General features: G+C 45.3%; 1 protein-coding gene across 1 annotated transcript in view; it reads left to right on the forward strand.

Annotated features, from left to right (window-relative positions):
* The first annotated feature begins 482 nt into the window (after window positions 1-482).
* Window positions 483-25,281, forward strand: part of PUDP (pseudouridine 5'-phosphatase) — a 247,647-nt gene continuing 222,848 nt past the window's right edge. The window contains exon 1 of the mRNA XM_083171017.1: window positions 483-616. Coding sequence (XP_083027143.1) covers window positions 547-616 — 70 coding nt within the window. The 5' untranslated portion in view covers window positions 483-546. The remainder of the gene's footprint in view (window positions 617-25,281) is intronic.

Raw genomic sequence — 25,281 nt, forward strand, 5'->3', positions numbered from 1 at the left:
TCATTCATATTCTCTGACAAATGGCCAGAAAATCACAAATTCTGCTAGGGTATGTAAACTTCTGAGCACAACATACCTACATACATACATACATAAAATGTTGGGGTTCCCTAATTCGGTATGCCGGACATGTTATTCAGACCACTGGCACCCTGATCACTGGTCAGCTGTATACATATGTATATCTCTGGAGTTATCCCTGCATAATATAAAATATCCCTATAGATCTAATTATGAACCTTTATGCTTTGTTAAATCTAAACGTTTTATTTACCTTTATTTTAAGTTAACAGTGATTCGAGTAACTGGGCTCTTTATTTGTTCTGATCCCTTCCAGATGAAGAGAGAAATCTGTATAAGAAACTGGTACCACACTGAAAGCAGAATGACACAATTGGTTCACATGAGATCCCATGGTTAGGTTATAGTTGTCCTTGAGGTATGTTATGACCTGCCTAGTATTAACCCCTTCCTCGCTTGTTGTCAGTGCATGTGGCAGTGAGAGCTGAACTTCGCACAGTGCTGTCAGAGAAGTACAGCAGCAGCATGGCGCACTCAGCAAGCACACTGCAGTCTGTCACCCACATCCTCTTTGACATGGACGGCCTCCTGCTTGGTGTGTACATTATATTATTCCCTCATGGGCTTATTTATCAACAAGAACATTGTGTTTCATGCAGTGCTCTGCACTTTCCTCTTGTCATGCTCTGCAGCAGAGATCATTCATTGCTTGTCACTACTAACAGACCATTTCTCTGCAGTGGGCGTGTATGTTACACATCTGACACGTCTCCTTGCTACGGTAATACAATTACTGAAACTTCCTAGGCACAGTAACCCCTGCTGCAGAGTATGCAGCACATCACAGACTCCTAGATACAGTAACCCCAGGCTGCTGCAGAACAAGCAGCACAGCACATAGACTGCTAGACACAGTAATCCCTGCTGCAGAGCAACATAGAATCCTAGATACAGTAGCACCTGCTGCAGAGCATGCAGCACATTACATAGACTCTTAAGCTAGCTGTGCAAATATTAATGAAACGTCATGCAGACTGTTTGCTGTGTGATCAGATCTTAATCCTGGGAAATCATTGCTAATTTTCTTTGCACATCAGAATGGTTTGCAGAGCAGGAAGCTGATCTTCATGCTAAGTGGGCGAGGTACATGCCTCCATTACCGTAATGTATAGTGTACTGTGGCAAAGAACTACCAAATTATTTCTACATAACTGGCATTTTCAATCCACAGTCACCTTGTTGCAGATGTAACTTCTGGATGTATTCACTCTGTGATGCAGATGTTCATAGTATTAATTATGGACATGAAACTGTTTTTATATGCGTGCATTCTGTTTAAACAGGAAGAAAAGCTTTGGAGGGAGAAAATGTGTATTTCTATTTAAAAGTTGTACCATCATATTGTTATGCAGTCATATACTTTAGTAGTTGTATATTAACATCAGAATGCCAATTGCTATGAAGTTAAAATGTTGACATCAATAAATGTCTTAGGGGCATACACATGGGGCGATTTCAGACCATTTCTAAGCGATCACGGTCCCGCGTGTCGGTATCGTGGGCTGGGCACTGGCTGTTCCCAGATCGCGGGACTTTGCCTATTATACAAATAGCCAAAGCCCCACTCAGCATGAACGCTCAGCACTAGGGTTACCACCTTTTTGTTGAGAGATTCCCGGACATTGGCCCGCCCCTTGACACACCCACTGCCCCGCCCATGTCCCGCCCCAGCTCCGCCCTTTGGCCCCCTTATGTTGAATTTTTTTAAACCTTTGCTTCAATTTCATTCTTGATTTTGCATACCATAATGCCAGTTACATGTTACATCATACACAGTAATACCCATTACACGTTATGCCCCACACCGTGATGCCCATTACATGTTACGACATACACCGCAATGCCCATTACACGATATGCTAGGACTGTAAAGGTTTTTTGTAAAGCAGGCATAATACAGACAGTGTGCGCCGTAGGCAAAAAAATTCAACATAATGCCGATTACACGTCACACACCCATTACATAATGTACAAAATGGCATAGTATACCACATGCCATAATGCCCATTACATCTTATGCCACACAGCGTGATGCCCATTACACATTATGCTTATTACTTGTTATGCCAGGACTCAATTTTTTTCTAAGATAGGGACAACACAGACACCGTAATGCTGATTACACATCACACACCCATTACATAGTATACCACATGCCATAATGCCCATTACATGTTATGCCATACACCTAAATGCCCATTACACGTTATGCCAGGACTCAACAAATTTTTTGTAATGGAGGGACAAACATGCACGCCAAAGGCGTGCGCTAAAAAAAATTCACCGTAATGCTGATTACATGGCACACACCCATTACATAGTATACCACATGCCATAATGCCCATTACACATTATCCCAAACACCGCAATGCCCATTACACATTAATCCAAACACCGTAATGCCCATTATGCCAAACACTGTGATGCCCATTACACACACCACACATCCTAATGCCTATTATATATATTATGCCATATAAGTGCCACTTACATACATGTTAATTGTTAGTGGTTTAATGCGTGATGACAGGGCCTTCATGCCCGATGCCACTAGGTAGTGCAAATGCATGTTGCCAAAGGGGGGGGGGTGCAAATGCCCATTGCCAAGGGGGAGAATAAATACCTATTACCATTATTACCAAGGGGGTGTGTATTCCAGGTCTGGGCTGGATCGGTCACATCAGTGGAGTGGCGTAACTAGAAATTTTGCGTCCCCCTGGCAAAAAATGTTTTGCACCCCCTCCCATACATTATTAATTATAATTTTTTTCATACATATCCTTACATTTAATCCATCACTATTTCCCCTTTACTCCTCCTATCACAATTATCCCTCCTCCTCCCATCAAAGTTATCCCTCCTGTTCCCTCACTTAACACACACATATATAATCCTAGAAGTTTCAGAGTCAGACCTGGGGTGGCAGGCAGGCAGGCTCCAGGTGCAGCTGTCCGGATTCTGGACACACACAAGTGCAGTGTGCACGTGAATCTTTAGTTTCACTTTCAGCTCAGACTGTGGCAGCCTTTATAATCAACCTAAAGCCTCACTATAATATACCTTACTGTGAGGATTTAGGTTGATTGTAAAGCCTGCCACAGTCTATAAAACTAGCGAAGTGTCTGTGGCAGGCAGGACCGAGGGCGAGAAGCATTATGCTCACCTCGTCTCAGCAGGGAGAATTCCTCCTTGCTTCCTATACCCTGCTGAGGCTAGCACCGCCAAGGACTGAGCCCTGGCATTCTCCTCCTGCATTTACACAGGTACTGCTGCTGCATCACAGGGTCCGACAGCCCAGGGAGACGGGGTCCCTCCAGGGTATGGGAAGTCCCGGCGGGGTCCCTCCAGCGCATGGAAATTAAGCGGAGACACCTCCGGTTACTTCCCATGCGCTGGAGGGACCCCGCCGGCGACTTCGCATACCCTGGAGGGACCCCCTGTCTGCCTGTGCTGACGGACACTGATGACACAGAGCTGTCTCTCCCTCCACCCCCCCCCGCTAACCCCGTAGATTCGGACAGTGCTGCAGCTGCTGCTGCCAGGGCCACCTGAATCCCGGACATTGTATAGTCCGGGACAGCCACCCGTCCGGACTCCGGACGCCGGCCTGAAATACCGGACTGTCCGGAGTAATCCCGGACGGGTGGTAACCCTACTCAGCACGCAGCATTGCAGTGTGCTGAGCGGGTGTCCCGCTATGTGCCGAGCAATCGTACTGCAGCATGTTGCCCCGTGTGTACAGGACTTACTTTTTAGACTATGTTGTCGTGTTAACATTTCATATAGCGAACTGCAATACTTTTGTATACATAAGATAGTTTAAACAGTGAGATGAATAAAATGAAGCATCTATGATGCTTGGTTGGTTACTATGGGCAACATCACCTAATTTAATTTTTTATAAGTAAATTTACAACAGAGACTTTGCAGTCCCCTTTTTGTCCCAGGCATTGTGAGTGAGCTAATGATCAACACAGCCTTTAATCACTATCATGCAGCTGAAGTAATTAATTAGCTTTCTCTGAGGCTAAAAGCCTAAAAAGACCCCAATCTACTAGTCAGATTCGGCCTGTTTTCTTCAGTTTCAGATGGATCTGGCAGACTGATCTGAAGAAAAAAGGCCAAATCTAAGCTCCCTCAGATCAGATGTGCGGCAAGTCTAAAGGCCTTTGGATTTGCATTTGATTTGATGTTCGATTCGATTTTCTATTAGATCTGGTATTAGATCTTTCCATTCGATTTGGCATTATACTGTACTTTTGCATTTGATTTCGAATTCAATATACATTCATGGTACATTATCGATTTACTAGATTGAATTGGATATTTCCTTGGCTGCACAGTAGATTTTTCAGTTCGATTTTGTTAAGCCTTTTTGATAGAGCCGCTCTCTCTCTCGGGCAGATTTATTAAGCATGGAGAAGAGATAAACTGGAGATAAAGCGGAGAAAAGGTAAAAGGAGATAAAGCACCAGCCAATCAGCTCCCAACTGTCTTTTTCAAACACAGCTGATTGGCTGTGCTTTATCTCCTTTTACGTTTTCTCCGCTTTATCTCCAGTTTATCTCTTCTCCAAGCTTAATAAATCTGCCCCTCTGTCTGTAGAAAAATAGGTTCAGGAACTTTCTGAGAAGGAGCAGAGTGGGAGAAGATGTGGGTGGAGCTTTTGTGGGGGTGGGGCTTACCACCTTTTCCTAATTTCCTAGGAAAGAAAATGTTGTTCACTTGTATAGGAGGGTTACAGTAAGGCTGCTTAAAGGGGGGGCTAGGGGGTAGTAAGAGAGAAGGTTAGGATGCTACAGAGCCCCTGTCGGGATTGTCCATATCTGGATGCCAGAACTTTTCACCACCTGCATCCCTTAAACCAGGTAAACGTATGTATCCAGACAGACAAAAAAATTTTTAAGGTTTGTAAGAGCGTGCAAGACACCAAACTTGTGGAGGCCCCTATACCAACTAGAACACCTGCCCACCACCAACCAAGCCCATCAGATAAATTTATTCTTTGTATTCTCTACATGAGTTCAAAGAGAGGGATTAAGCTGGGGTCATTTGTATCTCCCTGGTGTGGGGCAACCCAATGGTAGATAACTGCCTTTTACTAGCCTGGCCAGGAGCCAGTGACACCCAGGCTCCGCTGCCTAACTTCAGGGCATACTTGGAGGGGCTCAGTGTACCCGGGGGAAAGTTGCCAGCTCCTGCCAGACTCTGCCGCGTCCAGATGGCCCGGATCAGTCACATGTGCTCCTATCGGTGCCTGCCAGGCAGGGGGATCCATCTGTGATGCTCCTGACTGTCAACCTCATACTGCCTCATCCTGCTGCCTCACCGCTGTCCACTCCATCAGGGGGGGGGGGGGCAGCCGCGCTGTTGCTGCTGATGCCTTCCTCCTGCTGGTTGGCCACTGGTTTCTCCGCTCTGCTCCTGCCCGACTCCACCAGCTGCACAGTCCTGCTGCTGTATTTGAAGTGAGGAGTGGGAAGTGGCAGTATGCCCCATCCCACTTTGAGCACTGCTTCCAGGCAGGTCTGTCTCTATGGCATTAGTAATTTTAAATAAAAATGGAACAAAGTAGTTACGCCACTGGGTTCTGGAACGCCGTTCCTGATTAGAAATGTGCAGGCTCTGATTTATGCTGATTTACTCTAATTTCAATGAAGGATCTTATTGGCTATCAACTGTCAACAACTTTCATGTGATTTGGGATAGCCAATAAGATCCTGCTTTGAAATAAGAGTAAATCAGAGTAAATCAGAACCTGCACATCTCTATTTTTGATGACGTAATTTTTCATCTGAACTTCAGGAACAGCGTTCCGGACGAAAAATAGCGCTGAGTGGAACCCTTATCTAGCTTTTACCAAAAGGTGTTAGTCACACTTAAAAACTCTCCTGGAGTGGGTGCCGGATGACGCTCCGACAGTGGGGAACCTGACAGTCAGTATCCTGATGTTGGGATCCCGACTGCCGGTGCTCCGACTCGCAGGGGCTATTCTCCCCTGTGGGGGTCCACGACCCCCATAGAGGGAGAATAGAACCTGTTGCGAGCACCGGCAGTCGGGATCCCAATGTTGGATACTGACTGTCTGGATCCCCACTGTCAGAGCCCCAGACCACACCCACTGGAGTTTTAAGGAGCGAACACACTGGCCAATATATCAGCCTTTCGATTGAATGGGCAATATATCAATGATTGGCCAGTGTGTACCATTGGTTTATCAGTAAATTAAGTCATTCAGATATATTGCATCGCCTGTGCAACACAGAGATATATCAGCACATCATTCTGTGTATATATTCGGCCCGCCAACATACCATACCATCATTGCAGGAGCTGCCGGTCCAATTTATGTAAGCAAACATGCAAAGACCCACGACGGGCGCCGCGCTAGGAAACAAGTACCAAAACTTCTTCTGTTTTACATTGAGATCTGATTGCTATGAACTGTGAATAGTTCCAAGTATCACTCATATTGTAGAAAAAAACAGTCAGGAGGACATTGCCTAATTACATGGTATGGGCAAAACATTTCTGATACAAAGCATGATTTCCAATCTAAAGGGTGGCTTTATGGTGTGTCTGACTGGACCAAATAGGACGTAATTGTCCTGGAACTTGTTCCATTGAAGAGATGTTGTGTCTGTTCAATTTATTCAATTTGTGCAACTGATATCAGAGCTTGAGGCAAGGACCGTTCCTCCTACATCACTGACTGGAAACCATTATGGAGGTCCTCCAATAAGCCAGAGCATCACATTTGGATTATACAAACTATAATTGTGAACTGCAGTGGGTTTGAGATACAGACCGCACCAGGTCAATGTATTCTCCAATGAGAAAACATCATAGAAAAAACTGGGAGTCAATTGGAAAAGAAACCTTTATGTGATTGACACAGCTATATAATTTGTAAGATAGGTATGCCTACTTTCCTACTATCTCACCTAGAGTTGGTTTATGGTGAGCAATATACAGTATGATATACTACACCCACTTCACATAAAAAGATACCTTTTATGAATGAGACTCCCTGCACCTTGGTGTGATTTTGGTACGCAGATAAAGATTGAAAGAATTTTATTTTGAGAACATCTTGGACGCACTGTCCCCTTATTTAAGACAGTCTATTGTGGACTGTTTCCTTCTTGTATGTACGATTGGACGCCATCATTTTGGAGGAGGAAATACATGGAATACAGTACTGATGTCTGAGTGGTAGACATAGAGAGGGCTCAAACACGGGTTGTTTTTATTGACTGTGAGCGCTTTCCATACTTTGCTCCTGAAGAAGCCGGAGGTTACATCCGGGGAAACGCGTTGAGCCTTGCCAAAAGACACCCCCATTGTGCTGCTGAGATCCGGTGCTCGGTACCCCATATTCCCCTAAATGGGACGCATCCAAAATTTGGTCGTTTGAAAAATCCATTGCTGCTTAAAGGGACACAGCCACCTACCTTCTTTAGAAGTCCTCTTTTGGAAAAAACTGGAGTTCCAGCTTTTGGGATACCTGCATGATCCCTAATCCCAGTCTCCTAAGGACATCACCATCTGAGGGGAGTGACATACCCCCGCCCGCCATAGGGCCTAATTCAGGACTGTGATCCCGACTCTGGTACACAAATATCTTCCAGACCGACCAGGATGGTAATACCAATTTTACAGCACTTTATTATCATTATTCTCAGCTAACACTTGCTATATCGCTCTCAGTGAGACAATACCTTCAACAAAAGGACTCTCAGTCAAAATGATATATCATTTAGTGTGATTTTATTCATGTGTATGTTTTAATAAATTGTTTATATATATTTTTTTGAGAAACGTCTGATACAATTATTTGGAAGCAGCCAGCGCAGGCACAATTTTCTTTATTCTCTTCTTGTACCTTAGGGCCTGACCGCCCTGTGCCAGCCGCTGTTGATTTGCGCACCACACATTCTTTTCCATTTTTTAGCTTTCCATACTGTGTAGCTATTTTTTTGTGTAGCATTGTGAATCCATAATGTATTCCCTTTAAGTTGACATTAATATTGACCAAAGTAAACAATTCTTTTCAGTTGACACACAATAACGTGCTGTATATACAGTGTTCTGTTGCTATGAAGTCTATATTTATCTCAGGGAAAGAAGTGCTATATGTAATGTGTATATGCTTCAGGTGAAAAACAAATATCATTTACAATAACATCTCTGTTATTTTCTGTAGCTGGATATAAGACAATACATAAATTGTGTTCGCCTCTATCCATACTCCAGTAATCACTGGCACATTCAGGAATTTATTTCAGTTACATTTTGAAATAGCTTTTGTGTTTTGTAACCATTAACTAGGGGGAAAAAGAGACAGAAATAACACACACAAAAGAAGAAAAATAAAAAAAAATAAAAAAACAACAAGACCTTTTCCATCATTTTTGGTCAAACTACTGATTTATTCAGTTGTATTAATGTGTGTTGTATTATTATTCACCCTTTTTATGTATGCCAGAATTGCATTGTCTGTGCAGCTGATTTCTGGTGTTGTGTGCTGCTACTTGGCTTTATGCCAACTGGTATTCATATATTCTTTTTTATCTGTTTTAATTGTTACCCATTTAATGTGTATGACACAGATGTGCAATGCTAGCCATACATCAGACCAACTTTCCTCCAACCATCCAACTACTTGGTTGGAAGGAATAAAAATCTGGTACTGGACAGTAGCAAATGTAATCTGTACTTAAGTAATTTGCTCCCAAAATCTGCAAACAGACAAAAATGTTAAGACAACGTATTGTAGTTGAATCTGTTTTGATTTAAACATTTTGACTGTGCCGCACACAGTAATTAATAATGGACACTATTGTGTCTATTCACACTGGACGGCCACGGCCCGGTCGCCCGGTAGCAGTCGGATCCCACCACTGGAAAGGACGGCTGCTGGGCTGTGGCCATCCCCTCCATTGTAAACTTCTCAGGGCGGCACGGCTTCTTGGCCATGCGGAGATTCGCCGCCCGACATGAGCCAGAGTGTGTTAAATAGCCCATACAGTACCAGATTTTCAGTCCGACCAATCAAATATTTGGATTAAAGTTGGTCTAGTGTATGGCCAGCACCTACATTTCACTTTATTACATTTCGGGTAAAAAGGAAAAAAACAACCTATTTGGTCAGGGTCACTCTGCCTATAATAAAACAACATGCTAAAAAGCAGATGCAAAAATCAACAAACATAGGGGGTTATTCTGATTCACTCACAAAGGCACAATCACTCCCTAATTTATTTATTTATTAACAGTTTCTTATATAGCGCATACATATTCCTCAGCGCTTTACAGAGAATATTTGAACATTCACATCAAGGATAAAACCATATGCATTGCAGGTGGGGCTGATGTAACATGTGCAGAGAGAGTTACATTTGGGTGGGGTTTCTACTTTAAACTGATATCTATATTGCAGCATAAAAATAAAGCAGCCAGTATTTATGCTGCACAGAAACAATAAAACACCCAAATGTAACTCTCTCTGCACATGTTACATCAGCCCCACCTGCAGTGCATATGGTTTTGTCCATTAGAGAGTGATTGTGCCTTTGCAAGTGAACCAGAGTAAACCCCATAGTCTAAAGGTCCCCATACACTTGCCCGACTTGTCCTAACACTGCAATAAAATGGATTTAGCCACAAATATTCTTTATACCACATTTATGAATTTAACTTAAGAGCTGTTTTCTATTCAGTTAAAATACCTTGTGTAGTTTCACGGCGCCCGATATATCGGATGCGATATTGGCCGATATATAGATGCTATCATATACGATTTTTTACCTGTTCATAACCCTACTATCCACTACGCATGGAGTAGATTTTATATAGTGTGGCGAGCTCAGTAATCCCCGTCCCCTCGCGGGGCTCTCTGCGCTCGCCATGCTTCGGGCTCGCTATTTGATCTTTGATTTAATCTTTGTATTGTTCAGCCAAACATCCAATCCCATGCAGCCACACACTACTTACATCTGTTCAACTGCAGTGCTGATCATTTTTCAAGGGAAAGGTGATCACTTCCCTAGTTACGGCCCTGCCGGATTCCAGTGAGATTGCTACTTGCATTAGTCTGACCTGTTCATTAATGACTGCCAAATAGCGGTGAATCCTCCTCTTTGGATGAGGGGATCTGACAATACCTGTGCTGGCTATAGTAGGAGGTTAAAGGGAAAGCCTCTGCCTGTTGGGTTCCAGCACCTGTGCAAAATATCTAGCAGTCCATAAGCGGCTGTAGTACTGCGCATGTACAAAACACCAGCTTCTATGGACTGCATCAGATGCATCCCATAGAAGCCTGGTAGGACTGCCGAAAGGCAAGGCCATAAGCAGTTGTGGGACTGCATATGTAGGAAACACCAGCTTCTATGGACTGCATCAGATGCAGCCCATAGAAGCCTGGTAGGGATGCCGGACGGGTTCCCAACAGTGATTTACCCGATGTCGGGATCCCGATAGTCAAAAACCCAACACATGGGCTATTCTCGCCCGTGGGGGTCCACGACCCCCATAGAGGGAGAATAGAATAGGTGACGAGCCACCGTGACCACAAGGGGCTCCAGCCAGTCGGGATAATGACTGTCGGGACACACCTGCCTGGTAGGACTGACGAAAGGCACCTCCCAAGAGAAAATCCATGCCACTGCAGCTCACAGGTAAAATCTGACACTGTTGTCAAATTATTATTCTTTTTTATTAATATGAGCAAATAGTTTTTCTTGAGAATTTTTTGGGGGGGTCTGGATACAAAGCTGATATGATTATTTAAACTTTTATTGTGTTCTAAAATTAGTCACACATTTGATCATTTGAAGATAAAATCATTCATCCAAAAACAAACAAGACCATACACTTGTACGGTAGCTTGTTTAAGAATTGCCATAATTATGTTCTCTCATAATAATGCTTCTATAATATAAAAATGCTTTGCTCTGATTACAGAGTAAAAATATCTGTGACAATCAATGAAAGATTAGGCTGTAGAGCTGACCTACTTACTTCACAGAAGCTTTGTTCTCCTTAAAATCATTTTAAGCATCATGCACAGTACTCGTTTCAGCATGCATGATGTTGGTTCGAAATAGTGATACTCAATGGAAAACCACCTGGTTGTCTAGCAATGATTTAAAATTCTCTTTATACGCAAACGTAATTGTTAAATTAACAAGGTTTGTCTCAATAGCTGACACTTTTACAGGAAATCCTAGTTTACTGTGTAACATTTCAGTAATTATGACCAGGAGTAAACTAATCTATCAGTATTACAGTTAAGTAGTGTCTATAGTAGATAAGCTGGCTGTCCATAAGTTAGGAAATAACAAGGGCGATCACACTGAATGGGACAATGCTGCCTATTGATGCAGTACCAGCCCTTACCTCCTTTGTTAGCCCCTAAACACGATGGTGACTATTTTACTGTTTTACCCCTTTCAGATCACAAAAATAACCGGGGAGTTACACAGGTGAAGGTACAGTGTGAAAGCACCACACCTAATATCCCGGGTTGACCAATGCACAATTCGACCCAGGTTTTATGAAGATTAAATCTTGATTGCCCTCTCTACAATGCGGGTTTAGTGTGAAAGTGCCGGTCCCAGGTAGGACCAGGATCAAAATCCCAGGTCCGAGCTGGCATTGCTATCTGAAAGCGGGATTTGTCTGCAGTTTTGTAATATGCAGTATAGTCTATTGACTTTAGACAATATAGTCAGCAGATATGGATACACTACATGCTTTTTTAATTCAAGTATTGTAAGCTGTGGTTCAGTAGGATGAATTTACATTTAAACAAATAGATCAAAATGATTCCATGACCAACTGCTACCAATAGTGGCTATTCGTGGTTACAGGTTACTTGATAAAACTAGATGTCATGACTGGGTTAGGCTGTGGAGAGGGTATAAGATTAGGTAGTGGGGTAGGTTGTTTACAACTAGGCACTAGCGGGGAGTGTTAGGTATGGGCTCAATGGAGAAGGGATTAGGGTTAGGCTGAGGAGAGGGTTAAGGTTAGGAGGCAGAGTCAGCGACAGGGGGGGGGGGGTGGGTGTCAAAAGGCACCGCAAAACATGGCCCTGATCTTGTAAGGGACTCAAAGGTTTTGAGGGATTAGGGTGCTGCAATAATGGCTGCGCCAGTACAGTGCTTAGCAATGGTTTATAAAAATGCTGTCAGGGTCTCTGGTGTTCCTGGCTGTGGCAGCAGTGAGCCAGTGGAGGGTTCCGAAAACAAGAACACAGAGGGTGTCTCATGTAATGTTAGTTCATACACTGGGCACTGCGAGCACAGCTAGATGGGGTATTTGATAAGACTCTAATCAGAGGCGCGGAGTCTAACACCACCACTGGTTTTCATCAGGGACCCCCGCAACGAGGTTTGGACTCCACTGTGTTTGGTGGAGAGGAACTGCTGATGGTTTGTATATATGGACTGTGTCCAGAGAAGTGCCAAAGGTCTTGGAGCCGGAGATGTTGGTCGACGGCCTGGGAGCCGGAGGGCTGTCAATGGCCTGGGAGCCGGAAGGCTGTCGACTACCTGGGAGCCGACAGGGTTGTTGATGGCCTGGGAGCCAACATGGTTGTTGACGGCCTGGGAGCCGACACAAGATGTTGGTGGCCTGGGAGCCGTAGACAGGCACTTGAAGACTTTAGAGTTGATGCCTGTGTCGACCAGGGAATCAAATATGGTAATGAATTTGGGAGCCAATAGAAATCTCTGCTGAGGGATGCTGGAATGCTCTGACCTCTTCCCCTGGGAGCTGTAGATGTTAAGCTGCTTGAAAGGTAACCTGGCAGGTGATGGTAACCAGGGAGCTTTAGATAACGACAGCTGCAGCAGATTACTCAGGTGTAAAGGGCCCCATACATTAGCAATTAATTGTGACAATTTTCAGATATGGAGATGATTGCCACAATTAATTTTAGATGTGAGGGTTCCCCCTTTTGGCAATCCCAATCAAAATCGCCAATCAATTGCTTAATCAGGTTTTTAAACATGTTTAATAATCTGGTATTATCTGCAGATCTTTTTTATATGTGTGGGCATTCCCAATTCGTCTTCTTCATCTATTTACATTATGAACAGCTGAAATGACAATCGATTGGGGCAATTTCCAGATATGAAGATGCAATCTTTAGATGGAAAAATCTGCGATCACTGAAATAAATCTGTAATGTGTGGGCAAAGTCAGATAGATTGTAAAATCCATTTATCTGGCCAAAAAATCCCTGGATCTGGAAATCCATAAATTGTGATTGCTGATGTATGGGGCCCATAACATAGGAACTCTTGAACAGGGAACCTGAAGCCTTAAGCTGTGTACACATAGTGCGATTTGGTCGCTGAATGATTTTGGCTTAAAATCGCTCAGCAATATATTGCTCACCGTACTTGCAATATCTCTCAGCAATATATTGCTCAGTACCATTTTCATCAGCGACCAGCGATTTTGGCTGAAAATTGCAAGCTATTCTGTCTCATTCTGGGGCCCATTTATCAAACCATATTTGCGGCTAAATCCACGAAAACACCAGTTTTCGGGGTTTAGCCGCAAATATTAAGTATCACCTAAATGTATCAAAGGGGGACCGCAGCAGGAATCTCCGATTCCTGCTGCGATCCCCCCTGCACCACCACCGGCCGCATCCCCCATAGTTTTCTATGGGGGATGCGAAGCTGTCCGATGTATTAACATCGGGCAGCCCAGCTTCGCATCCCTGGGCTATCGCCATTCTGGAATGGTTATAGCCCATTGTAGCCTATGGCTGCGGGATCGCACTGCCCGAGCTGGGCAGTGCGGTCAGAGGAGTCAGCGGGGATCAGTGCATAACTGTGCATTCGCAGACCCCCCGGCTTCCGGGTCAGGGCTTCGCAGGGACGGGCTCCTTTGGGTGCCCTGTCCCTGTGCCCTTCTAATGATACTTCCAGGCGGTATTTCACAATACCGCAATGCGATGTCCGGCGATGTCACCATGCCGGCACCGCTCTATGTTGATAAATGCGCCCCTAAGTCTCCACCTCAGTTTGACTAGAAATCGCTGGTCACTGGTACATTGTGCACCAGCGACCAGCGATTTTCAGCCATAATCGGAGGAGCACGCTCCTGCGTCCAGCAACCATGAAGGGCTGGCCACGGAAGATCGCTCCCAGCTATTTATCTCCCACAACACATGAAATCACTGGCAATATTGCCAGCGATATGTGCTGAAATCGCCCCAGTGTGTACACAGCTTTAGAACGCTGACTTCTGGAGGTACTCAAACTAATTGTTCAAGGCGAGGGGGAAGGGCCAAAGGCTTCCCTTATATCTCCATGCTGTCCGTGATTGTCTGCAAGTTACAGCATCAATCAACTCCAGGAAGTCCCTGTGCACACTTTGATCACATGTTTCAGTGCACAGGTCAGAGTGCCAAAGTCACAGGAAAACTATTGGGAGATTCAGTCATGTGACTGAAGGTGTCATGGTGGCGGCCATGCAGCTTGGGATCAGCATGGGACACTGACTAGGCCCAGGGAAATGCCATGCTGATCTTGCCACAGAGAACACTTGGGGACAGCGCAGTACAGGGAATGCACCAGCGTGCGGACATGGAACGCGGCCGCCCCCTTGTCGGTATTTCGGCTGTCGGGATTCCGGCGTCGGTATTTCGACCGCCGGTATTCCGACCGAACGGGATATCGTACTGAATCCACTTTGAGAGGTGTTTAATCTCTGAAGCAAATATATTACAACATTTAAACAAAACTACAATAAGTGATTCCTCACAATGGGCAATATGTATCAAGCTTCAAAAAGAGATAAAGTGGAGAGTGATAAACAACCAGCTCCTACCTGTCATTTTTCAAACCCACAAAGAAGTAAATATAGATAAACTATATTAAAAAAGGCGCTTGGTATGGGTGTGCTTGGCCATAAACAGCAATCCAATCAAAGGAGGAGTCACCTCCAATACAATATACACACGAAAAAAGGGGGGGGGGGGTAGGATGCGCTAAAAAGCTCCTTGAAAAAGCTGCTGTAGCCAGCGAAACGCGTTGGTGACTACCCTAATAGGACCCTGGCTAATCTCACCCTTGCCAGCAATCATCCTTGCCAGTGTCTACATCCACCAAAATCCAAGGAACCCCACTTGCAAGTGGCTCATCACCTAAATTGTATTGGGACAATATAGTGGACTGGTCATACCATCTCCATCCGTGGCATACTGTATCTTTTGGAGGTACGCCACCTCCTTAAAGCCCGGCACTTCGCTGTGGAAAGTACCAGAATATCTCCACTCTTCATACCACTACCATCCGTGGCACACAAAAGTTTCCTGGAGGTACGCCACCTCCTAAAAGGCCCGGCACTTTGGTGTGGAATCTTTCAACTACCTCCATCGCTCCCAAGAGTGTTCACCACTTGGATTACAAATTTCATGTCCCCTGGACAAATATACAAGTGATACCCCCGTGGGTTTTTCCTCGCAAGGACTGGCACAAGGACATCTAAATGGGTGACTATTAACCTCTGTCCTAAATGAAAAAAATTTAAATTTAATATCGTGTATTACACTGTGTTTTATTGTGTTATATAATAAATTGTATATTCCTTTTCCTACACCTGACCAGAATTTCCTTTTATACTAAATTAATGTTATAACTACTTGCTAGCGCATCCTACCCCCCCTCATTTTTCAAACCCAGCCTGTAACATGGCAGATAGGAGCCGATTGGATGTCTGTTTATCACTCTCCATTCTATTGCTGTTTGAAGCTTGATCTATCTGGTCCACTGTGTTTCACACATATAGACACTGATTTATTCGTACATATGTATGCGAATAGTCCTATATTATTTTGGAGATTGAGACATTTCATTTATTGTAATACTTTAGGATGTATCTGTTAATTATCCTTTGGAAGTGTTTCTCCCTATTGAAGTAAAGTCCTGTGCAGAGTGTTATTGTGAGGTTGTATTAAATGTGTTTATTTATATCCATGAATAATTGAGTGGCTCTGGTTTTACAGACAAACTGCTAGCAGAATAAATGCACAGTCCTTTGAATATTTTTGTTTCTATTCTGAATACTGTCATTGCCTACCAAGAAATGTGATTCTGCACCAGATGAAATAATCATAGAACAGTATCTTGGTAGGATTCCTACAGTATATAAACCAATAATGAAGGATGTTGTTGATCCTCCCAGGGAGTAAATTGACTAAACTTACATACAGTGAATTGATTATTTTCTTAAAAAATAAAATAACTGTCCTGATTTTCGTGGGACAGTTACTTTTTTTTAGGACTTACCCACGTCTCACCCTGGGCCGGCAATGTCCCCCCGGAGGTGGGACCGTTGGGAGCCCCCCCCCTTTCTTGCTAATCACTGCGATGTTTAACAGAGCAGAGCAGAATAGAGGCGATGCGCATGTGCACAGCATCTATTCACAGGAGAGAGGTGCTGAGAGCATGGGCAGCAGCTTCTTCCCCACAGCGGTGTGGCCTCATGAGAGTACCGTGATCATGGGCCAGACCCCCTGACCATGAGGCCATGCACCCTAATGTCGGGCACACACACTTGTCCCGCCGGCTGACACAAAACGGTATGATTTAATTATTGTAAAATATAGTGATCCAGTCGCAATCACGACTGCCATCAGAAATTGTGGGGCCCAGGAATGTTTCAAATAGGCAATGCCCCCAGCCCAAATTTGCTTTGTTCATGAGTGGTTTGTCAGAGGCAGAGCAAGCAGCTGCAGCACCCTGAGCAGTCACAGGCTTTGTTCCAGACCTTTTTATTCTAATCTGCTCTTCTTATAGCCAGCTTTTATCTCATCCCCTTACTTTCTGCCCTTCAGCCTCTCTAGAATCGAAAGCCACTTACAAACTAGCTGACTAGAAGCACCACCGATATAGTTAACTATATTGGCGTTGCGACTGGACAAATGTGAGTGTGACACACTGAATGATATCAGTTAATGATAGTGTTCAATGATGTCACCAGGTCCCCCCTCTGTTGTTTCAACAGATGTATTGATCATCCCTGACCATCAAGCAGTGTAAATGTCCCCTCCAGTTGTCAGGCACCCAAGTCTGTATGGGTCAAGGATTCCAGTACCAGCAGTCCCATCCCTCCTGATGGTGCCTCTATGTTTAAGGTAACTCCGATATTTATATACAGAATAAAATAGTGTGCTGAGCGTAGTGAGGCACCGTGCCCAAAGCATGGCAAGCTCAATGAGTCATGCAAGGGGACACAGTGCTGCTTTTCAGTGTCCATGTCGACTGTGTCAACATTCGGGACATTTTTTGAAAAACCCCATGTTGACCTTTTGACTGTAGACCTAACCCAGGTTGACCTAATAACCCTGTCGTTCTTATGACCCTGTCAACTTAACCCATGTCGACTTAGACTCATGTCGACATTCCTGCATGTCGACCTAATGGTGTTGACCTAATAACTGTCGACCGACATGCTGGTGACCTAATGATCCACACCCTTATGGGCCCCATACATCAGCATTCACAATTAATGGATTTCCAGATACAGGGATTTTTTGGCCAGATAAATGGATTTTACAATCTATCTGACTTTGCCAACACATTACAGATTTATTTCAGTGATCGGCAGATTTTTCCATCTAAAGATTGCATCTTCATATCCGGAAATTGCCCAATTGATTGCTGTTCATAATGTAAATAGATGAAGAAGACGAATTGGGAATGCCCACACATCTAAAAAAGATCTGCAGATAATACCAGATTATTAAACATGTTTAAAAACCTGATTAAGCAGTCGATTGGCGATTTTGATTGGGATTGCCAAAAGGGGGAGCCCACTCATCTAAAATTAATTGTGGCAATCATCTCCATATCTGAAAATTGTCACAATTAATTGCTGATGTATGGGGCCCTTTCGGTTCATTGTACAGATGGAGCGCGACTTATCTATCCAGGGGATGGCGATGGCGACGCCAGCCGCCATCCCCTGCCCCGCGCCATCTGTATGCTGGAAGGGGACGCGCGCGCATGAGGTGCGCGCGCGTCCCCTTCCGACTGTACCGGGTCCCCGCACCCCCCTGAAGCCCCCGCAGCCCCCTGAAACGGGAGGCGGACAGGATTGCGTCCGACTCGCCGCCCGGATACGGAGACGCGCGTGAGTGGGGGACGCACGCGCGTCTCAGTCAGATGGAGCGCCGTGTTGCTGGCGGATCGCCAGCAACAATAAGACCCGCTCCATCTGTAGATTGAGAAGACCTCAGCGAGTCTGTTGTATTGTATCTGTCATTTAAAAGAATTCAGTGGGGATTGATAATGCTTGGTGGAACGTCACTGTTATTTTAGAATACAAGAAGTGCTTTTACTTCTGAGGGAAGAGATTAATAGCAGTATTTCTCTCATCTAACCTTTTGTAGCATTTTTTTTATATATTTAGCTTTCATCCAATTGACACATATTATTTCTTTACTGGTTCCAGCTTGTCTTAAACTTGGACACGATAGCATTTTCTCATCTCTTTGTATATATGTACATTATATTATACTCTCTGGAATCACATAGGGGGTTATTTTGGTTCACTCTTTCTGACAAATTCCTTCTTAGATGGACAAAACCATGGGCCTTATTCTAGTTCACTCTTTCTGACAAAATCCTTCTTATGCTGCTTTCACACTGAAAAACCTGCTTAGACCAGGTATTTAAAACGTTTTTTTAAAACGGGTCAGAGGAAGTTTAACCCCTTTCACACCGCATGTAAATACCTGGTCTAAAGCAAGTTTGCGGCGTGAAAGCAATAGTAAAATTCACTGCCCCCCCCCCCCCCTCCCGACCTGCGCCTGATGCCGCTCTCTCTGCTCCGGGCAGTGAGGGTGCTGCTGGGATCTCCGGGCATCATCCTGTGTGGGACGCTCCGGGAGCCTGGCTGTCCGCTCTGGCACTACTCTCCATGGGAGCTGAGCTGCTGGGACAGGGCAGACAGCCGCTCGCAGCCCAGCGGCTCGCCCATCCCCGCAGGCAGCAGTAGATCCAGTCCGATCCCAGGGACCCCCCCACCTGCGTCTGATGATGCCGCTCTATCTTCTGTGCGCCGGGCACAGTGCTCCTGAATGCTCCGGGCAGTGAGGGTGCTGCTGGGAGCTTCGGCCATCATGCTGTGTGTGACGCTCCGGGTTGTGCCAGTCTGCACTCCGGGAGCCTGGCTGCCCGCTCTGGCACTACTCACCATGGGAGCTGAGCTGCTGGGACAGGGCAGACAGCCGCTCGCAGCCAAGCGCCTCGTCCGTCCCCGCTCACCTCCCCGCAGGCGGTAGATCCAGTCCGATCCCAGGGACCTCCCTACTGCATCTGATGATGCCGCTCTCTCTTCTGTGCGCCGGGCACAGTGCTGTTGAATGCTCTGGGTGCTGCTGCTGGTAGCTCCAGGCATCTGATCCGGGATGTGCCAGTCTGCACTCCGGGAGCCTGGCTGCCCGCTCTGGCACTACTCACCACGGGAGCTGAGCTGCAGGTACAGGGGGGGGGGGGGGGGATACCGTTTCAGACCCTTTCAGACACCCAAAAAAACGGGTCTGAAACGGGTAGGACTCTGCTTTTTTACCGTTTCCAAAAACCGTGTTTTTGGAAACGGTAAAATCACTCTGCACCTTTCAGACCGCACATATAACCGTTTTAAAAAGGTTAAAAAATGGCAAAATACCGGGGGGTTTTGTGCATTCTGAAAGGGGTATCAGATGGACAAAACCATGTGCACTGCAGGTGGCGCAGATGTAAAATGTGCAGAGAGAATTAGATTTGGATTAGATTTGGGTGAGTTATTTTGTTTCTGAGCAGGGTAATTACTGGCTGCATTATTTTACACTGCAATGTAGATGAAGTAAAACCCCACCCAAATCTAATTCTCTCTGCACAAGTTACATCTGCCCCACCTGCAGTGCACATGGTTTTGTCCATCTAAGAAGGATTTTGTCAGAAAGAGTGAACTAGAATAAGGCCCCATGTGAACTGCAGGGGGGCAGATGTAAAATTTGCAGAGAGAATTTGATTTGGGTGAGTTATTTTGTTTATGTGCAGGGAAAATACTGACTGCTTTACTTTTACACTGCAATATAGATCTCACTTTGAAATAAAACCCCACCCAAATCTAATTCTATCTGCACGTCATATCTGCCCCACCTGCAGTGCACATGGTTTTGTCCATCGAAACTTGTCAGAAAGAGTGAACCAAAATAACCCCCATATTGCCTACCATATTTCTCTTGTCCTGATTGTCTGACTATTTGCTCTCATTACTTTTTTTAAAAATTAAGTGGAGTTATTCACAGTTAATCATCGTTGTGCAAATTGGAATTCCGATCAATTATCTTATGAGTGTGCATGCTTGCAGAAGGTAGCATGCATGCACAAGTCTAAGCAGTGAAAAGAAAGAATGAATCTACTGTAATTGCAATCCCTTGCAATCTGACTGACAGAACCTGCGTTTGGGAGTGCACATCTGACATTTTCTGGATGTGTCAGAAAAATGGCAGGGATGCCCAGGCGTTTTCAGGAAGGGTGTTGTGACATTAGCTGCGGCCCCCATCAGCCTGTTCCTGTCACACAGTTGTAGAGTAACGACCACTTGCACAAACGGGTAAAATCGTTTAATGGTGATTGAGTTGCGAATGGATTTGCAGATGGCATGACAAAAGCGATCAGGGCCGGCGCCACCACTAGGCAGCTTTAGGCATTTGCCTAGGGCGCCAGCCACTGGAGGGCGGTACTGAGCTACAGCCACCCGTTGGAGTTGGAGACTGACAAGTACCAGCACAGCAGCCATTCAACCTAATAGGTGAGCCAGCCCGTACCCCCTCGCCCTTGACAGCAACCCGCCCGCCCGTGGATTTGATTGGTGTGAGGCGCCAGCACCTTCCATGCTGCTCAGCGGCAATCTGCGTGGTTGACGGGCGTACCCGCTCCCCGCTGGTCGTCAGCGGCAATCTCGGCCGACACCCCCCACCTTGCTGGTCATCAGCGGCAATCTGCACATGCATGGTGCAGATTGCCGGACGGAGGGGAGCGCATGGTGCGTCTCTCCTTCTCCTCCGTGTCACTGTGACTGGGCTGTCAGCCAGTCAGCCCAGTCACCGCCGCTGCGCAAGCCCAGCCACTGCTGGTCCCGGGCCGCCCGCCTCTGCAATCAGCTCCGTGGGGTCCCCAATCAGCTACAGCACGTTGTCTGACAAACCTCCTGAAGGTGAGGTGTCAGACGTTTTAGAATACCAGCCTACTGCTTATCCTAGGCACTGTGGGGCATATATGTGTGGCACTGTGGGGGCATATGATATATGGCACTGTGGGGGGATATATAGCACTGTGGGGGCATATATGTATGTCACTGGGGGCATATGTGTGGCACTGTGGGGGCATATGATATCTGGCACTGTGGGGGGATATATGGCACTGTGGGGGCATATATGTGTGTCTCTGGGGGCATACCAAGCACTGTGGGGGCATATGTGTGGCACTGGGGGCATACCTAGCACTATGGGGGCATATGTGTGGCACTGGGGGGCATATCTGGCACTGTGGGGGCATATGTGTGTGGCACTAGGGGCATACCTTGCACTATGGGTGCATATCTGGCACTGTGGGGGACATATTAGTAATGGGCATCAGTTGTGCATCAGCGGCGCAATGTGCATCACGGTGTGTGGCATAATGTGTAATGGCCATTGTGTTGTATGGCGTAACATGTAATGGGCTTTACAGTATGTGGCATAACGTGTAATGGGCATTATGGCATGTGGTATACTATGTAATGGATGTGTGACGTATAATCGGCATTGCATTGAAATTTTTTGCCGTGCACTATCCCTATTGTCCCTGTTTTAGAAAAAAATTGTTGAGTCCTGGCATAACGAGTAATGGGTGTAATGGTCTTTACGGTGTGTGGCATAACATGTAATGGCCATTGCAGTGTATGGAGTTACATGTAATGGGCATCACAGTGTGTGGCATAATGTGTAATGGGCATTTATAAGGCGGGTCAAGGGGTGGGGGTGGAGCTAGGGGTGGGCCACTGTCCGGGAATCTCTCGACACAAAGGTGGTAACCCTAAGGCTTCCCCCTTTGCCCACCTCAGCCTATGGAGGAGCCGCTAGAAAATTCTGCAGCACCGACTATACACAATGCTACGCACCCGCCCAGCCTGTGAATGTGTCTGTGTATCCCCCTTCAAGCGCAATCCCCTGGCAGCATCCCCCCTACGAGACCCCAGTTCTGTCTCTCTGCCGGACAGCCCCCTACCCCTGCAAACACCCACTGACCGCCACCGGCTCACTCTCCCCAGCACCTCCTAAATTCCCCGGCAACATCCCCCCCCCCCAGGGATACCTACACTACAGCATCAGCCAGCGCAAGCTGCCGCCCCCACAAGCAGGGGTGCCGCACTCCATGTACGTAGGAGACATGTGTGAGTTGCCGCCCCCAGCAGCTGGGATGCCGCGCTCCCTGTGCCCGCCCATCATCTCAGTGTCCCTGGGCACTTTTATGTACATCGCTGTACAGTGATGTATGTGTATATATATATGTGTACAGTGCTGTATATGTATATATGTGATATATATATATATATATATATATGTGTGTACAGTACTGTACATTATGTGTACACTGCTGTGTGTGTAGATCAGTGTACAATGCAGTGTGTGTAGATCCAACCCTCACCCACATCCCCCAACTCTCTTCTGCCAGTGTACCCAACAACTCTTCAATCCACCACCAGCATCCCTGCCCGCCTGTATTGCAGCCCCCCCCTCACTCCAATGCCCCCACACCCACTCTGCAAACGGATTTGCTAAATAGAAAAACGATATATATATTTTTCTTGCTCAAACTCTGCACCCACCCCTCTCCTGCCAGTGTCCCAAGCACCTTCTCAATCCCCTGCCAGCATCCCCAAACACTCACCCACCCACCGACACCACCACCAAGCACCTACCCCCACACATAGCACCCTTGCACCCCACCCTCATCCACGCAATAAATGCATCCACAGGTTAAGGGGGCGCAGCCCCTTACGACGGTGTGAAGATCGCCCGTAGGGCGCGATGAATCACCCAGTGTGTATGTAGACCGCTGAAATCTTATTGGAATATTACTGAAAACATCACGATGAAAACTGAATTTTGTTTATAGAATTTACATTTCACCTGTCTCTTCACGGTATGTTATAACATCTTCAATTCTGGAGTCTGTTCTGCCAAAAATATCTTTTTGGTATGTTTGTGACACAAATCTTTGTAAAATCATGTAGATTGCTGTTGTCATATCAATAGTGACTCGAGATTGCCGAGCGACAAAAAATTCTTTGTTCTTGTGATTTATATGGGTATGTACCGTTCATTTTAACCACGTGGTGTTTAGGGGTATCCATGCCCAGAGATTCTTGGGTTGTCCATCTTTGTCCTTTTCTCTCCACCTCCATCTCCTCCATTTGTTCTTCGTTTTTTACCCTCTATGAAATTGTTCATAAATTGTTCATTGATATTATGCATTATAATTTCACAGTTATTGCCGATTACTATATCCGCCCCTGATGAAGTCATGTTTTGACGAAACGCGTTGGGCTATTTGTGATCAAGATCACTTGAATTGAACTACAGTCATATCTGTTCATCAAATTGTACTACTTTTTGAGATACCCCTAACTGTAGGGGCTCTTTTTATATTTTGTACCATTTTTTATATATTTTATTAAACATTGATTGTTTAAATCTACCATTGTTGTATTCTAGCGCACTCTGATACCCCCCTTGTTTTCCATTTCTATCATCTGGATCTCGTCTAACAGGAGATCCTTCAGAGGTGCTGCTCCCACTCCCAATAGCGCAGGAAGGGGTCCCCCCGTACCTATATCTATCTTTCTGTTAGTTCTCCCTTCCCGCTGCTTCAATGCCTATCTTCAAAGATCATACTAAGAGGTCTCTAAATGCAAAAAATATGTTCTCTGATGAAGAACAAGTCTTTGAGATGGAGGAGGATGTAAATGACTACTATGGACACCTAAATTCCCTGGAAAAATTAGCCACCAAGGAACTAAAAGGGTGGTACGACATAATCACACTTGAAAAGTACCTCGAGGTGGGGAGGATCCCCCGAGGCCTTCGGTTACAAAAAACTCCAACTTATGGAAACGACAATGCTAATTTCCTAAAAACATGGAACACAGCCCTGGATGATTGTTCGAACAAACTAATGAACCTCATTATTAACGAAAGGAAAAAAGATCTAGTCATCTTTGAAACGGAAATGGGAAAAATTGAATCCTCCCTCACAAAGTTTGAAGGAAGTGAGGAATTTCAGAGGGATATTGTTGATCTCCAGTCAAAAGTTGACCTTCTAGAGAAAGATATTATTCAAAGTAAACAAAAGAAATTTTACCGCGACAAAAAAGATTATATAAATGGACAAATCCACACTTGGCCAAATAAATCTAGGAACCGCACTCAAGCATTCAACCAAACTCATATGGATGTGAATTATCATAGAGACAATACAAGATCCTATGAAAATACACGAACACAAAATTACCGTTCAAATTACGAACGACCATACTGGCAAAGTGATAGAAGACAAGACCAGAGGGGACGCAGAGACAGTTACCATCCATATGAATGGAGAAACCAAAGAAACAGGTTACCTTCCCATCGAGATCAGTATTACAAAAATAAAAGATTTGATTCATATCGCTCCCCTTCACCACATAGGGATCAACCACGCCATTTTTTAGACGAGAAACGTTATCAAGACCCCCCACATCGGTCAACAAGAGAGGAACTTCACACCCGTCTGGATTCTCCTCATGGCCTCAAACGAAGATACAATGGCGAAATAGAGGAACAAGAGGTGGGAAACAGATCCCCAAAAAAACCAAAGTTACCCCAACCACTACCTCTCGATCAGATATCATCAATATTTCCAACAAAGAATTATCTACGGCCGAGGTCGAGGTATTAAATAAGGGGCTGAAATTTGCACCCGATAACCACCGAAATGCTTTTGATTTGTTCATTGATTTAAATAAATACGTCAGAAATTTAACAGTCCAGCGACATTTTTTAAAAAATCAATCTTGTTCCAATCAAGAAACAAAGGATAAACCCAGTGTTTCGTTACCCTCACATTTTTACCCAGTTGAATCACGGGGCAGTCACCTCGA

The sequence above is a fragment of the Crinia signifera genome, chromosome 2 (genome assembly GCF_055691185.1).
Source record: "Crinia signifera chromosome 2, ASM5569118v1, whole genome shotgun sequence".
Lineage (NCBI taxonomy): Eukaryota > Metazoa > Chordata > Amphibia > Anura > Myobatrachidae > Crinia > Crinia signifera.